At 41.6% G+C, this 21,464-nt stretch overlaps 4 protein-coding genes and 1 pseudogene across 7 annotated transcripts; 4 read left to right on the top strand and 1 right to left on the bottom strand.

Annotated features, from left to right (window-relative positions):
- Window positions 1-1,161: 1,161 nt before the first annotated feature.
- Window positions 1,162-3,680, bottom strand: LOC147918542 (wax ester synthase/diacylglycerol acyltransferase 8-like). Of its 3 annotated transcripts, none has more exons than XR_015592616.1 (6): window positions 3,251-3,677; window positions 2,430-3,014; window positions 2,136-2,330; window positions 1,836-2,035; window positions 1,623-1,760; window positions 1,162-1,522 (listed from the first exon to the last, which is right to left on the bottom strand). XR_015592616.1 is itself a non-coding variant. In XM_087504555.1 (6 exons), the coding sequence occupies exons 1-6, from the start codon at window positions 3,449-3,451 to the stop codon at window positions 1,367-1,369; spliced, it is 1,485 nt and encodes a 494-aa protein (XP_087360681.1). In that variant the 5' UTR covers window positions 3,452-3,680; the 3' UTR covers window positions 1,162-1,366. The 3 variants fall into 3 exon arrangements, 1 of the variants encoding a protein (XP_087360681.1); XR_015592615.1 differs by having other exon boundaries at window positions 1,836-2,007; window positions 3,251-3,493; XM_087504555.1 differs by having other exon boundaries at window positions 1,836-2,045; window positions 3,251-3,680.
- Window positions 3,681-9,655: 5,975 nt separating this feature from the next.
- On the top strand, window positions 9,656-11,844 carry LOC147918541 (putative acyl-activating enzyme 5, peroxisomal pseudogene; annotated as a pseudogene). The gene has a single exon (XR_015592614.1). The product of XR_015592614.1 is annotated as a putative acyl-activating enzyme 5, peroxisomal pseudogene (transcript).
- Window positions 11,845-12,695: 851 nt separating this feature from the next.
- On the top strand, window positions 12,696-14,050 carry LOC147918540 (protein LEAD-SENSITIVE 1-like). Its single transcript, XM_087504554.1, has 2 exons — window positions 12,696-12,878; window positions 13,137-14,050. The coding sequence occupies exons 1-2, from the start codon at window positions 12,785-12,787 to the stop codon at window positions 13,919-13,921; spliced, it is 879 nt and encodes a 292-aa protein (XP_087360680.1). The 5' UTR covers window positions 12,696-12,784; the 3' UTR covers window positions 13,922-14,050.
- A 1,543-nt stretch (window positions 14,051-15,593) lies between these two features.
- Window positions 15,594-16,694, top strand: LOC147918539 (uncharacterized). The gene has a single exon (XM_087503570.1). It carries the CDS (start codon window positions 15,594-15,596, stop codon window positions 16,692-16,694), a length of 1,101 nt encoding a protein of 366 aa, XP_087359696.1.
- A 129-nt stretch (window positions 16,695-16,823) lies between these two features.
- LOC147918538 (uncharacterized) lies at window positions 16,824-17,995 on the top strand. Its single transcript, XM_087503569.1, has 2 exons — window positions 16,824-17,826; window positions 17,910-17,995. The coding sequence occupies exons 1-2, from the start codon at window positions 16,824-16,826 to the stop codon at window positions 17,993-17,995; spliced, it is 1,089 nt and encodes a 362-aa protein (XP_087359695.1).
- The last annotated feature ends 3,469 nt before the right edge of the window (window positions 17,996-21,464 follow it).

The following is a 21,464-nucleotide window of genomic DNA, read 5'->3' as shown; positions in this document are numbered from 1 at the left end:
AGTACAGCGTACTTTATGCACGTAGATTTCAAAATAATTGTTTCGGTACCTTCTCTTTTCGTTGTTTCCTCAAAAGTTTTCTAGGTCAACATGACCCATTGATCCTTGTGATTTATTAGCAATTGGGCCTCTGAAATGGTCTTGTTGTTACTTAGCATCTTCCTGTTTGTCCTTAGAAATCAAGACGTGAGCATAATAAATACTTTCACTATCACTCTGCAACTTCTTGAACACTGCATATTGTCAAATACATGGTTAAATAGGAACAACCTATCTACATAAACTATCATATTAACAAAAAAAAAAAACTAAATGTGAATCTCAATTCTCAAAAATCATAACAGTGAATTATCCAATGAACTGAGCAATGATGACGTGCTAATCACCTTAAATTCTCATCCCACTTTCCATGAAGCATCGTAATTAAGTATATCTCTCCTCAAGGATAATTGAATAAATAACTAAGACGCAAAGAGCTCACGACGATTCTTCCTCCATGACAGATTTGATGCGAAAGAATAAGACGATGAAATAAATAAAGCAGACGTGAGCAAACGGAAAAAAGACATATATAGTAAATTGTAAAAGATCGAATTATTGAAAGGACGAAAATCCTTGAAAGTGAACATAAAAGTCTGATTTGAAGCCATGCGTAGTTAAGTACTCTAGGTTTTTAGAAAAATAAAGAATGAAAAGAACCCAAACTATGAAGATGAGGCAAATATGAGAGATCAAGACATGATTATATATGAGAATAATGAACTGTTTTTGTTTAAAAGCATGGCCGAGAAAAAGGGATCGTGGAATAGTGCCTCGGTGGAACAGTTAAATATTGTCCCTATTGTTTCTAAGCCCAGTTTTTTTTTTCTTCGCCCTTTCTTCAAAATTATTAGTTTTGCTTACTTTTCTACACGATCTTTAATTTGTTTTAGGATTGTTTTATAATTAAAATTTGAAACAGAAATCCACGTGGCAAAATTTTACTGGACAGATGACTTGTGCTTTATAGTATAAAGGATTGTGGTTGAAAGGAAAGATGATTAATTTCCAACTAATAGCGCTATTTTTTTTATTTTATATCCAAAATATTCAGCTAGGGAATTGTATTGTGTGGGTTGCAGAAACTAGTAACGTGAGGTTTTAACTTCTTAAGACACGACATTTGAGTTTAGCTTTGAGTTTTCTTCAACCTTAAAACCTCTCAACTAGCTTTAGACCATATTTGAGAATGCTAAACAGAGCGAAGAATTAAAATAGCATGAGAAAGAGATGCGATAACAGTGTAGATGAAGCAAAGGAATGACCAATGCAGGACTTAAAACGAGGAGCAAACACAAGGTTTGAATGAGTTGAGGCCTCATGGGCCTTAGAGTAACCTTCTTTCCCAAAGAACAGCTTTCATTGTTTTTAGTGATTTTTCCATATCATCACAAATCTTGTGAGGATCTGGTATTACAGTAGGATCAACCCCTATCGTGATTGTCACTTCCCCCGCATAACTTGTGTAATGTATCAACGATGCCTATCGAACACAAAAACAAGAAACAATCAATCAAAAAGAAAAGCTAATTACGATTTAAATTAAATTACGCAACAACACACAAAAAATAAAAAAGACGTACCTGTGAGTGTCCATAAGAGCTTGGAGAAATGTAAGCGATGGGATGGCCACGGAAACTGATTTCTTCCATAGGGCCCATAACGTTTGACACACATGTCGTTATGTTCTTCAAGTGTTGATTGAATGCTAATGATGCTGCCTATAGTGACAGGAGTGAGTTAATATGTACTGCCCATATAAATATGCAGATTACACAATCTCAAATTTATTTTACCTTAGCTCCTAACACTTTTAGGATGATTTTGATAAAAAAATACGCTAGAGCAGCTTGATAAGAGTGCTTCTTTCGAGCCATAATAGCTTTGGATTTTTCTAGATAAACCAATGGATCGGTTTCTAAACCAATCGATAACGGCAAGATAAGAAAACTGAAGTAGTTTCCCCACCTGCATTTTGAATCCTTCACCATCATTTCTGCCAAAGGCTTTATGCATAAGAAGTATTATAAATTAAATATTGTTTGTTGAGAATTAAAGAATTATAAATTATAAGATTTGAGGAGTATGTTTCTAACCTTGAACCCGATGTCTGACCTTAGATTTACTGTACAACCTGCACGAAACCGTATACCATCTGGAAGATATGAAGTCAATAATGATCCATCCTCCAGCTCATCATTCTTGTCTTGTTCTTGGGAAACAAGATATTGTCTATTCATATAGCTAGAAAGAGCAGCTTGTGTAATTCCGAGTAGAACATCGTTGATAGTCTAATGACAGCATATGTAATAAAAAAGCACAGATCTATTAAGTAAGGTAAGAGAAATTAAAATCCTCAACAGAGTTATGAACATAAATCGCAACGTTACCATGTTCATAGCATTCTTGATAAGTTTAATGTCATCCAGAGAGATAGTTCGGTGATAAAATCTCCTTGGATTTCTCCTGACATTCGCATTGCCTTTCAGTGGCGTCATTGTATCCTTCAAAAACAACACCGTCGCAGCAAGCAAGAACACATCTACGATTGTATTCCAAAGCAGTCTCATTGTAGAACCAATGGTGAATATTACCCTTACGAACCAGCCAGTTTTCTCAAGGCTATGCGGCACTGTGGTTCGCCGTTTCACCAAAGGAGTAGCAGTAGACAACATGTCTGGATTTGATGTCTTATGGGTACATGCGAGCACAAGGGAAATGAAGGACATCCCATCTGCCAACGCATGGTTAAATCTGATTACACCGACTGCTTCAGCATCAGCGGTTTTGACGTTGAGTATGTGAATGTCCCACAAAGGTCTTGATCTATCAAGAGGAGTCATTGTGAGACGTGAGCAATAATCATCGACGAAGCTTTGTCCACTTTCACATATCTCTTCTAGATCTATGTATGGTACAATTACATGATCTTCTACATTGACTTCGGTCTTGATCCATTTTGCACCATTTTCAGACTATTAAGATAAGACATATTGAGACCAAACACTATGTCAGATGATTTGACTCAAAATATCAAGTACATTGAGATCATGTAAATTAATCATCAAACATATCATTATTTTTCTTTCTTTTTCTATAAGTATCAAATCATTTAAAAGAAATTTTTTTATATAAAAAAAAATTCTAGATCAGGTCATGTTTGAATACAACATTTACAAGTGATCGAGAATAACTACGTATAAGTGGGTACCAGTTTGCTTGAGAAACGAGGATACTTGTAGACATTATGCCTCAATGCATCAAGAACAACGTCAGGATTAATTTTGGTTTTGAAACCAATGTTGACGATTGGACATATGTCTATGTCTGGCGACTGGAATACTCGCGCCATCGGGCTGAGCGGCTCCTCCTCCTCCTCCTTATTCTTCATTCTCCCCTTCCCTATGTGCATATCTCTTCTCTTCTCTCTCTCTTTCTTCTTTTATAGTATAAAGTTTGTCTATACCTACATATATATAAGTGGTCTTAAATGTGGCTCTCTTCTTTTGGTCTTTTATGTTTGTTACAGCAAAAAAAAAAAATTATAAAGGGTGACGGTTAATTTTCTTCTAACAAAACATACAAAAAATTGTAGTCGCCAGAAAACTATATGTTTATTTCAGTTTCACGTTGTCTGTTTCGAACATTAGTATAGAATTAGCTAGTACTTAATTAAGTGATTGTGTATGTTCACACATATGTTCATGCTTTTAATGTGGTCGAAGCTGATGATAGAACGTGCATTCTTAAATGACAATTGTAATATTTATTATTTAATGCAAAATGGGCTAAAAAAATTATTTTATAATAAACTTAACTTATCTATACTAGTATTTTTGTAGCAGTTTTTTCTCAAAAATACTCTCTGGAAAGTTTTTACATTTAATGTATTGACTTTAATATTAGTTACCAAAACTTTAAAATTAATTATAGATAAGATTTAAAAAAATAAGGAAATCTTTCTACTTCATTCAAACATAAATATATTATTCCCTTTCATTTTTATTTGAATTTATATTTAAATTATTTTGAATTATTCTATAATACATTTAGTTAATAAAAATTGTGATTCTTTCTTGCATATGATGTAATACAAAATTTTTAAAACGGACATATATTACTCAATAGATGAAGAAAAAAATTCCCGTATAATATCCCACATCGTCTAAAAAAATTGGACAATGGTTCAGAGTCATACTATAAAAGAGACCAAAAAGATTCTGAATACAAATGAGTAGAAAGCTTGAATTATTAGACATTCAAACTTCAAAAACTTTTATTTGGTTTATTCCGGTTTTTTATTTTAAAGATTTTTAAAAAGTTAAATATGAAAAATATTAAAAAATTTAAAAAAGTTAAATATGCTAAATGTTATACCGTAGATACACAATAAATATTAAAAATTAAGATGATATAGTGTGAGTTAAAGTATCTCGGGACGGGGTTATATAGCGGGACAGGTTTTATCAATATTTATATAAATTAAAAAAAATATCATTAATTCGGTGTTACAGGGGTAAAACATCATTTTATTAATTTGTTAACATTGTCGGTATCAGAAAATAGACATATCTAATTAAATTGATTAAATAAATCTTATGTAAACAATAAATTATATTGCAGTATTATATGGTTTATTTAATAATTATTATAGCATATTTAACCAACAAATATAACTTATAATTGAAATATTTTAGTTATAAATAATTTTGCCCGCGGTACAGTCCTAATCTAGTTATTATGGTATAAAATTAAAAATAAATGACGTTGCAGTGCAGTCTCTATTAAATGTGACTGTAAATACTTAGTTGTAGTTATTTATAAAATTAAAAATAATTGACGTCGTAGTTGCAATCTCTATTTCTCAAATAATTCAGAATTTATTAAAGATTTCAAGGATATGTTAATTGTTTTATATTTAAGCTAATCACTTTTAACATACTGTATGTTTAATTATTTATTTATAGTTTGACATTGAAAAAAAGAATATTGTACCATGGTTTTGGCTAAAAACACCAAGATTAAGAATCAATAAATATAATTCTTTAACATAATTTAACTAATAGAAAAAAAATACTGCATAATTTAAATAGTCAAAAATTATTAAATTAATATTAAAAATGCATAGAAACTTGAAATGTTTTTATATAAATGAAACAAACAAAAAAAGCCTAAACTTTTTTATACTTATATTGAAACAAAGGGAGTAGTATGTACCCAAAAAAGTCATTAATAATATCGTGAGAAAAAAAAAAAAGATAATTAGCAAATCACGTCATAGCTTGACCTAAAATATTCGTCCCTCAGTTTTTTTGAGAAGTAAATACAGTAGTCGAACGGCTATAATAAAAGAGAGTACGCTGCTAAATGACCCACGAGGCTGACGTTTAGTTGATCCGCCAATCAATCATTTATTGTTGATTAGAAAAACCAGAAATTTATCATTGATGGTTAATATTCCACGTCTCACCATATCTTCATTACCTCACACTTCAAATCTTTTTTGTTATGATATTTCCTATTTGAGTTTGGTTTGAATTTCTGGTTCTAATGATACCGTATTCTGCTTTAAATTCTAGCTAGAGCCGTGTAATAAGAGTGCTTCTTTCGAGCCATCATATTTTTCGATAAACCAATGGATCGGTTTTGTAAACCATATTGACGGTTCAAGAAGTGAGAAAGAGAGGGAACCCGAGTAGAAGTTAGTTATGAACATCAATCATAACATACCATGTTCATTGCGTTCTTTATTAGTTTAATCTCATCCAGCGAGACAGTTCGGTGTTAAAATCTCTTTTAAATGCACATGACATTCACCGGCCTTTTAGATTGCATCCTTCGAAAACGTAAGAACCAGCCTTTGTTTCTAAGGCTACGCATCTTACCATTTGACGGGAGGGATAGCCAGGCCTGGGAAGAATAGCAGTAGAATATGTGCCCGAGTCTGATGTTTTATGGGTAGATGCGAGTAAAAGGGAACATTAATTATAAGGAGAATATGTGCCCGAGTCTGATGTTTTATGGGTAGATGCGAGTAAAAGATAACATTAATTATAAGGACATCGCATCTTCCAACCAATGGTGAGATCTTATTAATTACACCGACAGCGTCAGCATCTGAGTTTTTGACTTAAGAATATGAATGTACGACAAGGGCCTTGATCTATCAAGAGGAATTACGTGAGATATAATCATGGACGAAACTTTTTCCATCTTCACCTATATATCTTGTGGATCTATGTATACTATGGCTACATGGTCTTCTACATTGACTTGACTTTTGTTTCAATCCATTTTGCACCATTTTATCATCCGCTCACATAAATAATATGGTGTGAACGCAACGGGAGGCTGCACGGTGAGATTCCTAAGACACCTGATTACACTATCAAATCAATAGATAAAGTAGTCCGCAATAGATATATGCTCTGTCAAGAAGACAAGTTCCCCTAAGCTTGAAGATGGTTCGGCCGGGCATTTGGTTTGCCTTGAGAGGCTAGTGCTTTGGCTCAGTTTTCTTTACAATAGTTACTTGTTTCAATTTTATTTCTATCAAACGATGCATATAATGTAAACATGGTTTTTTTTTGGTTGAATAAATTTTACTTTTTTTTTTTGTCAACAAAAGAATCAGCTCAAACGAACCAATTTGAAGGAAAGTCGCCTACAAACAAAACATGATGCGGAGAAAGGCGCGCTTGGCGAGCCAAAGAATCCGCTTTTACATTTGCATTTCTAGAAATATGAAATAAAGAGAAAGAAGAGAACTCCGCCTGGTCCATCTTGATTCCCTCCAAATATGTTGCAAAGGCCGGCCAGTCTTGAGGGGAAGACACCATCTTCACCAGATCCAAACTGTCCGTAAAGAAAGCCACCTCTCTAAAGTCGTGGCCAATCATACACCGCATCGTCCAGCTGAAAGCTTCCACTTCTGCATGTAGAAGAGATAGACTGCGCCAAAAATTGGTTGCTCCTAGAATTGGTGGGGAGCCTTGCGAAGAAGTACAAAACCATCCTGCACCCGCAAAAACATTTGTTTCTTTCCAAGAGCCATCAACAAAGCATCGATAGCCTGAATAAACCAATGGAAGAGGAGGGTTCCGCCGATGGAGCGGAGGACCCGGAACCATAGGAGAGGGATTAACCTCCTCTCCCTCATCTTTGTGACAACCCGTCCCGCGAAACCCACTAACCTACTGCTAGCTGCCCCAACGGACCGTCCGTGGACCCCACTAGCCCACCGCTAGCCGGCCCAACAGATCCCAAGCTGGCCCTGCAGGGCATCGATCCTAACCCCTCACTGAGCAAATGGAACTATTCATCCAAATCCACAGTAGGTTATTGGTGTACCAGGCGTTCCTCGAACCCTGGTCCCCACCCTTTAACAACCTTCACACAAGACAAGTTGCCACCAATTGACCTGCAGATCAATTGGTGACAGCTTGTCCTGTGGGAAGGTTGTTAAAGGGTGAGGACCAGGGTTCGAGGAACGCCTGGCGCACCAATAACCTACTAGTGGATTTGGATATCCACAGTGATGGGTTAGGATCGATGCCCTGCAGGGCCAGCTTGGGGTCTGTTGGGCCGGCTAGCGGTGGGCTAGTAGGGTTCACGGACGGTCCATTGGGGCAGCTAGCGGTGGGCTAGTAGGGTCCACGGGACAGGTTGTTACAATCTTCCACCTGGGCCTGAAACCAAGAAGTCGCTTCTCCTTGCGCTATCTGCACAATATCATCCGGCCGTTCCGTCTGATTCTCAAACACACAAGCATTTCTTGCTTTCCAGATATACCACATAAGTCACGGGAAAACCGCTACACTGGAACCCGGATTCGTAGGTCCCAAAAAGTGATCTACATTTGCATAAATAGAAGCCGTTGGAAATTGGTTAGGCCCCACAGGAACATGGGCCAAAGCCCAGACCTGACGGGCAGGCGGACACACAAAAATAGCATGATTAACAGTCTCCTCAGCCGCCCCACACCGCATACATCCAACGTCACATTCTATGCCCCTCCGTCTCAAATTGGCTGACACCGAAATACTACCCGATAGCACTTGCCACATGAAATGTTTTAGCTTTGGGGGACAATAAACCTGCCAAACCTTAGCAAGAAGCGGGGTGATCTCAGGAACACACCCACTAGCCTGGAAAGTGTTTGGAATACCCTGACCTGCTGTTTCATATCCTGACTTAACCGTATATTTACCAGACTTTGTAAAATGCCACCCTAAAGAGTCTGCCATCGGCAGACTACTGAAGGGAATAGCCTCTATCAAAGCGACATCTGCCGAATCGAAATGTTCAAGAAGCCGATCCCGACGCCAAGAGTTCGTGTGATGATCCATAAATTTTACATTCATTCAAAAAATAAATAAAGTTAAGATAAATTAGAGAGACCAAATAATATGTTAAATTCCACATAGAAGTTAAGTACCCGCTATCTATAATAATTAAAAGTATAATATTATAAGAACATGTGTATGTGTATATAAGCGGGTACCAGTTTGCTGTAGAAACGAGGGATGCTTGCATCAAGAACAACGTCAAGATTAATCTTCATTTTGAAACCCATAATAGTTACCGTAGCCCACAATAGTCCATTGCCGGTGACTGGAATACACACACGCACCATTGAGTTGAACGGCTCCTCCTCCTCATTCGCCATTCTCCCTTTGTTCTTAGATGCTTTAGGAAGATTACACTTAAATGTGACTTTGAGTGACGATCAGCAAACAGAAAAAGTTGTGGTGCCAGGTAACAACATATTATAAAGGATCATAGCAATTAGCAAATTATATTTAAGTCTTAAACATTGGACTTAGTACTTTAGTACGTAGTTGTGTATGGTCACATCACATACGTCCACATTTATATGATGTGGTTGAAAGGGAAGATAATAAATTTCCAACTAACAGTGTAGCTATTTTTTTGAATTTATATCCAAAATATCTAGTTAGGGATTTGTATTGTGTGGGTTGTCCACTAGTGAGTAAAGTCCTTTGCGTCGCAATAAACAACGTCAGAGTCGGAAAAACATGTGTTTTGGGCCGGTTCATCGACGCATCACGAAAGCAGACATGGACTGCTGCTAGTATCTTTTTCTCGGTTATAAATTATTTAATATTGTCCATCGCAAAGCAGAAACTAGTATTTTATAGTATGGTCGCGTTAGTAGAATTAAATTCTTCAACCGGCTTTGTGGGTACGGTTAGTAAGGCCTTATTTATCGGGGGTTCAAAGGAAGAGCTCTTAGTCTTTTGTTAAAAAAAAATTAATCAGAAATGAATAAAAATGGTAAGATCTCCCCTTATATAAGAGACTGAATCTTGGTTTAAGGGGCGATACGTGTCACCATTCAGTTGGTTGAAAGAATAATACAAAAAGGAAAAAAAAAACATTTCCCCTTCGATTTTTTTCTTTTTTCCTCTCTTTCTCTCTCGCTCTCGCGCTCTCTCTCTCGGTTGCGATTGAATCTGGATTCATGAGGATGCATGAGAGGCGATTTGAATTATGTTTCAGTGGCATAATAATATATCTGACTCTTGTGACTCTTGTTGTAATATGTATTAATGTTTTATTATGTTTTGTATATTTGAAAATTAATAAAAATGAAATATTTTTTTTTATTTTTATAAAATCTTAAATGTTTACACATTTATACCACTTCTATTCTATTTAAAATTTTAAAATTTTAAAAAACAATATTTTCAAAAATAAGAAACAATATTTTCAAAAATAAGAGATCCAAAATAAGAACCTACCAATAAAAGAGAAAATTTTATCTAAGAGATCATAGGTTCTTATATTCCAAACAGTACACAATTAATTCATAAAAAATTTAAGAACTCCCTTATATGAACCTCCCAATAAACTTGCTCTTAGAGCATCATGGTCACGTAATCTTGAACATCATGGCATGGAGACTCTTTAATTTGTTTTCTTCTATAGATAATAATAACCAGATACAATACAAGTGTACTGTATATTCTTTGATTACTCCCCACTGGAGAAGAGAAAGAGATGGAGGCAATGAAGCCATGTGCCGCTAACTCTCCGCCGTTGACGCCGTTAGGTTTCTTAGAGAGAGCCGCCATTGTGTACGGTGACTGTACCTCCATCGTTTACGGAAGCAACACCGTTTACACGTGGCGTGAAACTAACCTCCGTTGTCTCCGCGTCGCGTCCTCTCTGTCTTCACTCGGAATCGGAAGGTCCGACGTCGTCTCCGTCCTTTCTCCCAACACTCCGGCGATGTACGAGCTCCAGTTCGCTGTTCCCATGTCTGGTGCAATCCTCAACAACATCAACACGCGCCTCGACGCACGCACTGTCTCTGTTCTACTCACCCACTCTGGATCTAAGCTTCTCTTCGTCAACGTCTTCTCTCACGATCTAGCCGTCGAAGCTATCTCGATGATGACGACTGATCCGCCGATCCTAGTCTTCATCGCCGATAAAGAAGAGGAAGGAGGAGGTGCTGACGTGGCTGATGGTAACAAGTTCAGTTACACTTACGATGATCTTGTCGAGAGAGGTGATCCGGGTTTCAAATGGATCCGACCCGTAAGCGAATGGGATCCGATTGTGCTTAATTACACTTCCGGTACGACTTCGGCACCCAAAGGAGTGGTACACTGCCACAGGGGTATTTTCGTAATGTCAATAGATTCTCTAATCGATTGGACCGTACCGAAAAATCCGGTTTACTTATGGACTCTACCGATGTTTCATGCTAACGGTTGGTGTTATCCATGGGGAATCGCCGCCGTCGGAGGAACTAACGTCTGTTTGCGCAAGTTCGAAGCGCCGTTAACCTACCGTTTGATACGTGATCACAACGTCACGCACATGTGTGGAGCTCCCGTGGTGCTCCACATGTTGTCTGCGACTCAGCAATCTCATCAGCCGTTAAAACGTCCCGTCAACATTTTAACCGCCGGTGCTCCACCTCCAGCCGCCGTGCTCCTCCGCGCCGAGTCAATCGGTTTCGTTATCAGTCACGGTTACGGATTAACAGAAGCGGCCGGTGTAGTCGTTTCCTGCGTGTGGAAGCCACAGTGGAATCGTTTACCGGCGAGTGATCGAGCGAGGCTGAAGGCACGGCAAGGAGTGAGAACGGTCGGGTTTACTGAAATAGACGTGGTGGATCCTGAATCGGGTCGAAGCGTCGAGAGGAATGGAGAAACTATGGGAGAAATAGTGATGAAAGGAAGCTCGATCATGCTTGGTTACTTAAAAGATCCGATCGGAACAGAGAAAGCTCTGAGGGACGGGTGGTTTTACACCGGAGACGTTGGTGTGATTCACACGGATGGTTATTTAGAGATTAAGGATAGGTCGAAAGATATAATCATATCAGGAGGAGAGAATGTGAGTAGCGTGGAGGTTGAAGCGGTTTTGTATACGAATCCGGCGGTGAGTGAAGTGGCGGTGGTGGCGAGACCTGATGAGTTTTGGGGAGAGACGCCGTGTGCGTTTGTGAGTTTGAAGGAAGGGTTGAGTGTGGAACCAACGGAGGAGGAGTTGATAGAGTATTGTAGGAAGAAGATACCTAGGTTTATGGTTCCTAAAACGGTTTTGTTTAGGGATGAGTTGCCAAAGACTTCGACGGGGAAAGTTTCTAAGCTTGTGCTTAAGGAGATTGCTAAGAAGATGGGTGATGATGGATGAGACCATTTCTTAAACATCTTTCACCGTTCCACAAAATTACGAATCACGTACATTGATTCTAATATATTTATGGACAATGGTCAATGAATTTGTATTCCGTAATCCCTATAAATGTAACAAAACGGTTCTCCACTGCTTATCTGGACTAACTACATTGATGATATGCCCATTTGCTTTTTGTCAATTTGACAACACAATTGTAACGCAAAAATTACTGCAAGACAGATTGCTAAGACGATGGGTGATGGATGAGAAAATTGACATAAAAATTTCTTTAATTAATAAATTAAATTCGGGTTTTACTGTGCTTTGTGGGCTTTCAACTCAAAACTAATTAACAATAAATGGGGAAACTATAACCTTTTATATATTACTAAGTCCCTTCACATTTATCCGATGTGAGATATTTTACACTAACACAATAAAAAATTTATCTTTTCACCGTTGTAAAAATAGTACTACTAAAAAGAGATATTGGACTTTCTATTATTGGTGTGGCGATTAACGTATCTATAACCAAAAGACATGGTCAATGAATTTGTACACAATCTCTTTCGTAGTAGGTGAAAGCAACGTTTGTGACCAACTAAACTTGCTTAATCAAGAAGGAAACATACTGTACTATTAAATTATAACAGTAGTTTGTATTTTAATATTGATCCGTAGTGAACTAAATCACAACTCCAAAAATCAGTTGCCAAAAAAATAAAAATAAAGTTTTAATTCGGAGCGTGGTTTTAAAGTTGAAATTAAAAAGAAAAACAAAACAACCCTGAAAATAAGCGATATTTGCAAGATAACAGTCAGACTATTGAAAACTACTAAAACAAACACTATACGTCATTACGTTGAGCCTTTGAGGGGTGTTTTGTAAAGTATCCATAGTTTGGAGGTCAATTTACAAGCTTTTGTTAGTATGGAGAGATACAGTATTTGCAATTTTTCCCCCCAGTTTTAAATATGTACAAGTGGAGTGAACTAAGCCTTGAGGACCAAAGAAAAAAGCAGAGAATCATTAAAAAAAAAAAAAAAAAAACCTAATCGTTAAGCAAAAATCAGATCTTGCGCGGCCATGGGACTACTGTCCAACCAAATCTCCAGAGATGATCTGAAAGCAGGAGATCACATCTACTCTTGGCGTAACGCTTATATCTACTCCCATCACGGTTCTCTTTCTCTCTCGCTCTCTCTATCTATGTATGTATATGTGAATCCAATACATTACATGCTCGTTCTTAGTTGACTTCTGGGGTTTATCAAAGGTTCAGTTTTTGGGTTTGTTTCATAACACAATTTCGTGGAAATGTGTGTTAGATTCGTTGCATTTTACAGCCTTTTTTTTCTGGGTTTATCAAAAGATTCCAAAGTTTGGGTTTTTTTGTAATGTTCATAAACACGATTGTACTCTGTTTGCAATATCGTAGGAATCTATGTAGGCGATGAGAAAGTGATACATTTCACTCGTGGAGGTGGTCTCGAAACCGGAACAGGGACTTTCCTGGACAATTTCATCACTAGCTCAGTTCCGAATCATGGAGGAGGCAACAACCCTTGTCCTAAGTGTGGAGATCAATCCAAACTCGACGGTGTAATCTCTTCTTGCCTTGATTGCTTTCTCGCCGGAGGAAACCTTTATCTCTTCGAGTACGGTGTCTCTCCAGCTTTCTTTATCGCAAAGCAACGAGGAGGTACTTGCACGACTGCAACTTCAGATCCTTGTGATGACGTCGTTTCCCGTGCTGAGTTCCTCTTATTGCGAAACCGGTTTGGTGCTTACAACCTGTTTGAGAACAATTGTGAAGATTTTGCTACTTATTGCAAAACTGGTTTGGTTGTCATGTCAAAGATCAAGCTTGGAAGTAGTGGTCAAGCCAATTCCGCGTATGTAGCAGGCGATGCTGTTTCTTGGGCGATTGGTCTTATTGGGATGGTGAAGTCTGGTAGAACAGCTTCGGTGGTTTCTTCAACACTTGGATATGCAGTTACAGGTTTTGGTGGTGTGGTGTTGGTAGGGACTGTAGGATATGGTAAGTACTGTTTTGATCGCCTGCGTTCCGATATTGGTATGAGATCCGATGCTACTAAGGTTCCTGTGGAAAGACTCGTTTCCATCATTGAAATCATGGAAGGCAGATCTACTCAAGTCATGGAAGGCAAATCTATTGAAGTCATGGAAGGCAGCTTGGAGGACAACAAGAAGTCTAGTTAGTTATTTGATGACTAACAGTTGAGTAAGAGGGAGGATCGTGCTTTCTCTGCTCTGTTTGTATTGTGAAAACTGTATTTTAACTATTAGTCAAGAGGAAAAATACAGTTTAATAACATGATTTTCCAAGAACTGTACTCTTGTAGGACTCGGACAAATTGAATTCCAACCAAAGTTATTGTTGGATATGGGCTTTGCCCCCAACATTTACAGAAGCCCAAGCAGAAGATTTTAGAAAGATTTGAGCCAGAAGTCTTGGATTCGGCCCAACAGGCCGCAGGGGCAAAATCGTCATTTTTTCAAGAGACAGAAAAAACCCTAGGTCAAGGTCCCACTATAAATACCTGATGTCATGGTCACGTCTAGGGATCCGAAATTCTAGGCAATTAGAGAGAGAAAAGACTGTTATTTTTGTATTGAGCATTTTAGCTCCCTAATTGTCATTTTCTGTAAAACCCTTCAGTGAGATTCTTACGTTAAATAAAAGTACCAGATCCGATTCATCCCACTTGATTCATATAATTTATATTGTCGATTTCATACATCAACAATTTGGCGCCCACCGTGGGGCTGAACGAAATCCTTTCTTTTTAACGAAAAGAGTTTCAAGACAAGGCGTTTTCGGAAAACCAGAAGCATGTCTCACACCAATCTCTCCAGCAATGAAGGCGCTGACTCACCTGCAGCTCGCGACGTGTCTCCCAGGCGAACCGTATGGGGGCGCACCCGTGCGAGGACGAGCCAACTCCAAGGCGTCAACAGAACCGAAGCAGTTACGGGCGAGGACGCAACACTCACTGGCCGCGCAGCCGTAGGCGCTACGCGTGTCGCTCAAACTAATGGCGAAGCCTTAGGCGCTACGTCCCCTGCTCGTGAAACCACTGGAGTCAATCCAACCGACCGCGAGGCCGTAGGCGCTACGCGCGTCGCTCCGACAAATGGCTTAACCAATGGTGCAATCCTTCCTGACCGTGTAGCTGCTGAAGACGCTCCAAACAACCGCGAAGCTACGGGCACTACGCGTGACATTTATCCTCGTCGATCATCCAGACACGTGAAAATCAGCCAAGCTGCGCTCGACGACGCTGTACGAAGAACCTTGGATAAGATAAGCAGTCAAGCGACGCAGATAGAGTCTCAAGGGCAGGATGACCACGCAAGGTATCAAAGGAGACAATCAGAACCTCGACACGAACGAAACAAAGACGCATTGGCGCCACACACTCCGCGAGCTGGCCACAATGCTCCGCGAGCTGAGTACTATGCTCCGCGAGCTGAGTACTATGCTCCGCGAGCTGACCTTGACACTCCGCGAGCTAACCTCAACGCTCCGCGAGCTGACTACCACGATCCGCGAGCTAACCTCAACGCTCCGCGAGCTAACCTCAACGCTCCGCGAGCTGACTACCACGATCCGCGAGCTGACTACCACGATCCGCGAGCTGACCTCAACGCTCCGCGAGTTGACCTCAACGCTCCGCGAGCTGACCGTAACGCCGTTACCATACCACGAGTCAAGCACAATGCTAATGGAAGGCCCCGACTCTCGTCGATCATTGTCGGACCTAATGGTGAGCAGCCAAGGGTACATTTCCAGTCCAGCCAGGTCTCCACAGATCAACATGCTGGTCCGAGTCGTTCCGAGAATGCTGAAAATCACGCACTACGTCTGTAGATGCAAGCTCAGCTACAGACGCTTACGACTCAGATGCATCGAGCGACAAGTGCAGCACCAGAGCTAGAAACCGTATTAGCGGAAGCAAGACGTTTACCTTTCACTACAAGGGTTTCAGGAGTTAGAGTCAAGCACAATCCCGACAATAGCAAGAACAGACCAATTCCATACGATGGAAAGGGCGACCCCACCGTCTCCCTGAAGTCCATGACGATCCACATCAATCGATCGTATTTCTCACCTGAGGAAGTAGATGCGGGGAGCTGTCAGCTGTTCGTCGAGAGTCTTTCCGGTGAAGCGCTAAATTGGTTCTCAAGACTTGAGGCCAACTCGATCGATGGATACGAAGCACTAACAAGCGCATTCCTTCAGCATCACCAGTGCTTCTTGCGCACACCTGCGTCAAATGCTGATCTATGGAGAATGTATCAGAAACATGACGAGTCACTACGTGACGAGTCACTACGGGCTTTCATGGATAGATTTAAAGATGTCGTGTCCCGATTATCTATAAGTGATAAATCCGCAATCGGTGCATTGAAAAACGCGCTCACCTGGGGTACCAGATTCAAGGATGATCTAACAATCCTACCTGTCACAAGCTTGGGCGAAGTCCTCGCACGTGCCAACCGATACATTCTGGTCGAAGAAGACAGAGGTAAGAGGAACCCCGATCAACCTGGTACGATAGAAAAAGCATCAGAGAAGGCTCCAGACTCAAAAGGCAACGCCGTAGATGAGTATTACGAACCGCGCCAACATTACAACAAGGACTTCGCCAGAGGCGAGAAAGGAAGAAAAACGACGATGTTCGCTATCGATGGAAAGGAACAGCATAATAAGTCTTGGAACAAATGGCACCACAAATCCGATAATCCAGGCTTCAAAGGCAAGCGCCCGTATTGCGAGTTCCACAGGTTTAACGGACACTCGACTGAAGAGTGCAAAACACTTCAAATGCTTCTTCTGAATAAATACAAAAAAGGTGACGTCGATGTAGAACGAGAACAGAGAAAAGTCGTCACACACAAAGACAACCAGTATTTCCTGAGAGATAAACAGCAGTACGACAGACAACGCGAAGAGGAAGCTGCAGCATAGGATGACCGAGCATGGGCACAGAATGACCGAGCACGAGAAATCGCTCGCTTACCTCCTCCCCCCAAACGGAATCATGACGTAGAAGAGCACGATGAACCACCAGCTCCTCGTCGAAGGATCAACATGATCATGGGTGGCTTGTCAACATGCTTTGATTCTGTTCGATCAATCCAAGCCTACTGTCGCAAAACAGAAACAAAGCGCAACATGCCTTCTCACAACAACATGTTCAAGACATCCACCGCACCAATTACGTTTACTGAAGAAGACGCGCGCAACGCTAGTCCGAACAATGACCCACTTGTCGTAGAAATGGTAATCGGGGAAAGTTCAGTTACGAGAATCCTTATAGACACCGGAAGCTCGGTCAACGTAATATTCAAGGATGTACTGATCCAAATGGAGATTGATCTGTGCAACACGGTACACGAAACACAGCCTCTGACGGGATTTGATGGAGATACTATCATGACTGTCGGAACCATTACACTTCCAATCTACGTCGGCGGCACCATGCAATGCTTTAACTTTGCAATTGTAGATAAACCCATCGTCTATAATGTCATTCTTGGAACGCCATGGCTTCACAAGATGCGGGCTGTCGCATCCACTTACCATCAATGTGTCAAGTTTCCAAACGCGTACGGTATCTACACGCTGTGTGGAGATCCTCTGATGGCTCGAACTTGCTTCATCATCGAGAAGAAGATGCGGAATGCGAGGGCATTTGTGATTGCCGAATCAACACCACCGCGAGATCCACGCATCCCACCTCCAAAAGAGTCTGTGATTCAAGTCAACATCGATTTGTCTGATCCCAAGCGTTGTGTCGGAATAGGCACGGAGCTACCAATGGCTTTAAGAGACAAGCTCGTCCAGTTTTTGCGTAAAAACGCGACCACATTTGCATGGACGATAGATCATATGACCGGAATCGATATGAGCATTACCAGCCATGAGCTTAACGTTGACCCGACTTACAAGCCCGTCAAGCAAAAGCGTCGAAAGCTTGGAGCAGAATGCACAACCGCGGTCAATGACGAGGTACGAAAGCTACTTGATGCGGGATCAATTACAGAAGTGAGTTACCCAGATTGGCTGAGTAACCCCGTCGTCGTTAAGAAGAAGAATGGTACATGGAGAGTCTGCGTCGACTTTACAGACCTCAACAAAGCTTGCCCGAAAGACAGTTTTCCTCTTCCGCGCATTGATCAGCTCGTCGAAGCCACAGCAGGAAACGAGTTGTTGTCTTTCATGGACGCGTTCTCAGGCTACAACCAGATAATGATGCACAAAGGTGATCGCGAGAAAACTGATTTCATTACTGAACAGGGTGAACGATGGAAGTCTACATTGATGATATGCTCGTCAAATCAGCTCAGGCTGCAGACCACGTCGCACACCTAAAACAATGTTTCGAGATACTCAACAAGTACAGCATGAAGCTAAAACCGGCAAAATGCACATTTGGGGTCACTTCCGGAGAATTCTTGGGGTACCTCGTTACGAAACGCGGCATAGAAGCGAATCCGAAACAGATCTCGGCTATCATCAACCTTTCGTCTCCACGGAGTACACGCGAAGTACAGAGGCTTACTGGGCGAATTGCAGCACTGAACCGTTTCATCTCTCGTTCAACAGACAAGTGTTTGCCGTTTTATCAGCTCCTCCGCAGAAATAAACGCTTCGAGTGGGATGAGAAATGCGAGCTAGCATTCACGCAGTTGAAAGACTACTTATCGTCTCAACCAGTCCTGGCCAAACTCGAGCTAGGAGAAACGTTTTATCTCTACATTGCCATCTCCTGTTCAGCTGTAAGTGGTGTGCTCGTCAGAGAGGATCGTGGAGAGCAACATCCAATCTTCTATGTGAGCAAAACTCTCGATGGCGCAGAACTTCGGTACCCAACTCTTGAGAAGCTCGCATACGCAGTCGTCATTTCAGCCCGCAAGCTCCGCCCATACTTCCAGTCACACACTGTTGAAGTCTTGACAAATCAGCCGCTGCGCACAATCCTTCACAGCCCAAGTCAATCAGGTCGACTGGCAAAGTGGGCAGTTGAATTGAGTGAGTACGACATCGAGTACAAGAATCACACATGCGCTAAGTCACAGGTTCTCACGGATTTTCTCGTAGAGCTCTCTCCTGAACTCGAAGCTGACACCCCTCCACCCGAGATATGGTCTCTTCACGTTGACGGCGCTTCATCAAAAATGGGCTCGGGAGCAGGCGTGCGCCTAACCTCGCCAACAGGTGAAATCTTGGAGCAGTCATTCCGCCTTGCTTTCACTGCCACAAACAACGATGCTGAGTATGAAGCGCTAATCGCTGGATTACGTATCGCACACGGAATCGGAGTCAAAAAGATACAAGTCTACTGCGATTCACAGCTGGTCACGCACCAATTCAGTGGAGACTATGCAACAAGACACGCACGCATGGATGCTTATCTGAAAGTTGTCCGCGACCTCTCACAACAGTTCGAGTTCTTTGAGCTCGTCAAGATTCCACGCAGCGACAATTCTCCAGCAGACGCACTTGCAACACTAGCCTCTACATCGGACCCAGACCTCCGCCAAGTAATTCCGGTGGAAAGCATTGACCAACCAAGTATTGACGTTGAACTCCTTGAAGTCGCCTTTTCAACAGAAGCATCAGCAAACCCGAGCGCTAGCTCAGCAATCGTCTTAGCAGTCACGAGATCAGCCTCAACAGGCCACAAACGCGAGCACTTCCACCACGCCCATTCCAGCCCCAACAGCTGCCAATTCAAGCACTACAGCCGTTCCAGCTACGCCCGTACTAGCACCTGATGCCCCCTCGCGAGACGATTGGCAAACTGAGATTATAGCATTCATCGCAGACGGAATTATGCCAAAAGATAAGTGGGAAGCAAGACGTCTTCGCGTGAAGAGCGCGCACTATACTATGTTGGATGGAAGCTTGTTTCGTTGGGAGGCAAATGGCGCTCTTCTCATTTGCGTTAATACAAAGGACGTCAACGACATAATGCGAAAGGTCCACGAAGGCGCTGGAGGTAACCACTCGGGGGGGCGAGCATTGGCACTTTGAATTCATCACAATGGCCATTTCTGGCCGACCATGGTTGCCGATTGTACTGCATTCGCAAGCAAGTGCGAAAAATGTTAGCGTCATGCACCGTTCATTCATTCACCGACTGAACTCCTGCGCACAACGTCACCACCCTATCCATTCATGCAATGGGCGATGGATATTGTCGGTCCGCTAACACCATCTCGCCAAAAGAAGTACCTCCTAATCATGACGGACTATTTCACCAAGTGGGTTGAAGTAGAGTCATACGCCTTTCTCAAAGCCAACGAAGTTCAGAATTTTGTCTAGAAAAATATAATATGCAGGCATGGACTCCCATACGAAATTGTATGCGATAACAGGCGACAATTCATCTCACTCCAGTTTGAGGGATTCTGCGCCGGCTGGCGGATACGCCTTAGCAAGTCAACTCCACGATATCCGCAGGACAACGAACAAGCAGAAGCAACCAACAAGAAAATTCTCGCTGGAATCAAAAAACGGCTCGACGAAAAGAAGGGACTCTGGGCAGATGAGCTCGACGGCGTTCTATGGTCTCACCGAACCTCGCCGCGGACATCCATAGGACGAACACCATTTTCGCTCGCATACGGCATGGAGGCTCTCGCACCAGCGGAAGTCAGAATCCCGACGCTTCGACGCTCTATGCTAGTCCACGATCCGGAACTGAACAACAAGATGCTGTGCGATAGACTACTTTTCCTCGAAGAAGAACGCGACCAGGCACTATTGCGCATCCAGAACTACCAGCAAGCAGCGGCCAAATTTTACAACAAAAAAATCAAGTCTCGTTACTTTGCCAAGGGAGATCTTGTCCTCCGCAAAGTCTACGAAAACACTGCCGAGAAGAACGCTGGAAAGCTTGGCGCACATTGGGAAGGTCCCTACTTAGTCTCGAAGATTGTCAAGCCAATAGTCTATCAGCTTCTCGAAATGAACGGCACGCCAGTCCCGCGTTCCTGGAACTCCGCCAACCTTAACCGCTACTACCATTAGCTTGACCACGACGTACAAAAAAAAAAAAAAAAAAAAAAAACAGCTCGTCTCCGAGCATTTCTTTGTAATACGAACTACGAATGGTTTGATCCCTCTCGAGGGTACGTAGGCAGCCTTTCACGAAGTGCAACTATAACTTCAATAAAAAAATAAAGTTTTCGAGCAAATCTTCCGTTTCCACGCTGACGCCCTGGCCAGGTGCACAGTTCTACGTTCCGCATGAATGTAATGGTGAAATAATCCATACTTTACTTCAGTAAAGAAGAAAAGCCGAGTCCATACTCGCAAGCGCTCCGCACGGGTGCCGTGGTGAAATAACCCACGTCCTTACATTGGTAAGGACTTATAAGCCGAGCCTAGACTCCCAAAGCTAGCAGGGCGCAGAGTGAATAAGCCGAAGACCCCGACTCGCACACTCTTGCGATTCCTGCAGCATCCACAGTGTAAGCCGGTCGCGACTGAACGCACCTAACTAGTACGACAAGTCTGTCTTGTCTACTCTCGCCGTTATGGGGAATAACATATCCAGGATAAGCCAGGAGACGTCCTTCACCGCAACATATGCCCCAAAACGATAAAAGATAAAACGAAAGCAACTTCATCACTATGGAGAGAACAAAATTTGGCAATAATCAACATTCGTGCAATAAAGCAAATAACCAAGTTAATAAAGCAAAAGCAAACGAGTTTCCAAATATC

This window comes from Camelina sativa, chromosome 20, assembly GCF_030686135.1.
Source record: "Camelina sativa cultivar CO46 ecotype springtype chromosome 20, ASM3068613v1".
Classification (NCBI taxonomy): domain Eukaryota; kingdom Viridiplantae; phylum Streptophyta; class Magnoliopsida; order Brassicales; family Brassicaceae; genus Camelina; species Camelina sativa.
This window is presented reverse-complemented; position numbering and strand designations above follow the sequence as displayed.

Excerpts from the sequence above, each read along its gene's own strand:
- LOC147918542 (XM_087504555.1), bottom strand. The coding sequence starts at position 3,451 with ATGCACATAGGGAAGGGGAGAATGAAGAATAAGGAGGAGGAGGAGGAG. Across the intron at positions 3,015-3,250 it reads CTCGTTTCTCAAGCAAACTG|TCTGAAAATGGTGCAAAATG; the intron begins GTACCCACTTAT and ends TTATCTTAATAG. Across the intron at positions 2,046-2,135 it reads GGTCAGACATCGGGTTCAAG|CCTTTGGCAGAAATGATGGT; the intron begins GTTAGAAACATA and ends TTATGCATAAAG.
- LOC147918540 (XM_087504554.1), top strand. The coding sequence starts at position 12,785 with ATGGGACTACTGTCCAACCAAATCTCCAGAGATGATCTGAAAGCAGGA. Across the intron at positions 12,879-13,136 it reads TTATATCTACTCCCATCACG|GAATCTATGTAGGCGATGAG; the intron begins GTTCTCTTTCTC and ends GCAATATCGTAG.
- LOC147918539 (XM_087503570.1), top strand. The coding sequence starts at position 15,594 with ATGCAAGCTCAGCTACAGACGCTTACGACTCAGATGCATCGAGCGACA.
- LOC147918538 (XM_087503569.1), top strand. The coding sequence starts at position 16,824 with ATGGGTGGCTTGTCAACATGCTTTGATTCTGTTCGATCAATCCAAGCC. Across the intron at positions 17,827-17,909 it reads CGTCGTTAAGAAGAAGAATG|CTCGTCGAAGCCACAGCAGG; the intron begins GTACATGGAGAG and ends CGCATTGATCAG.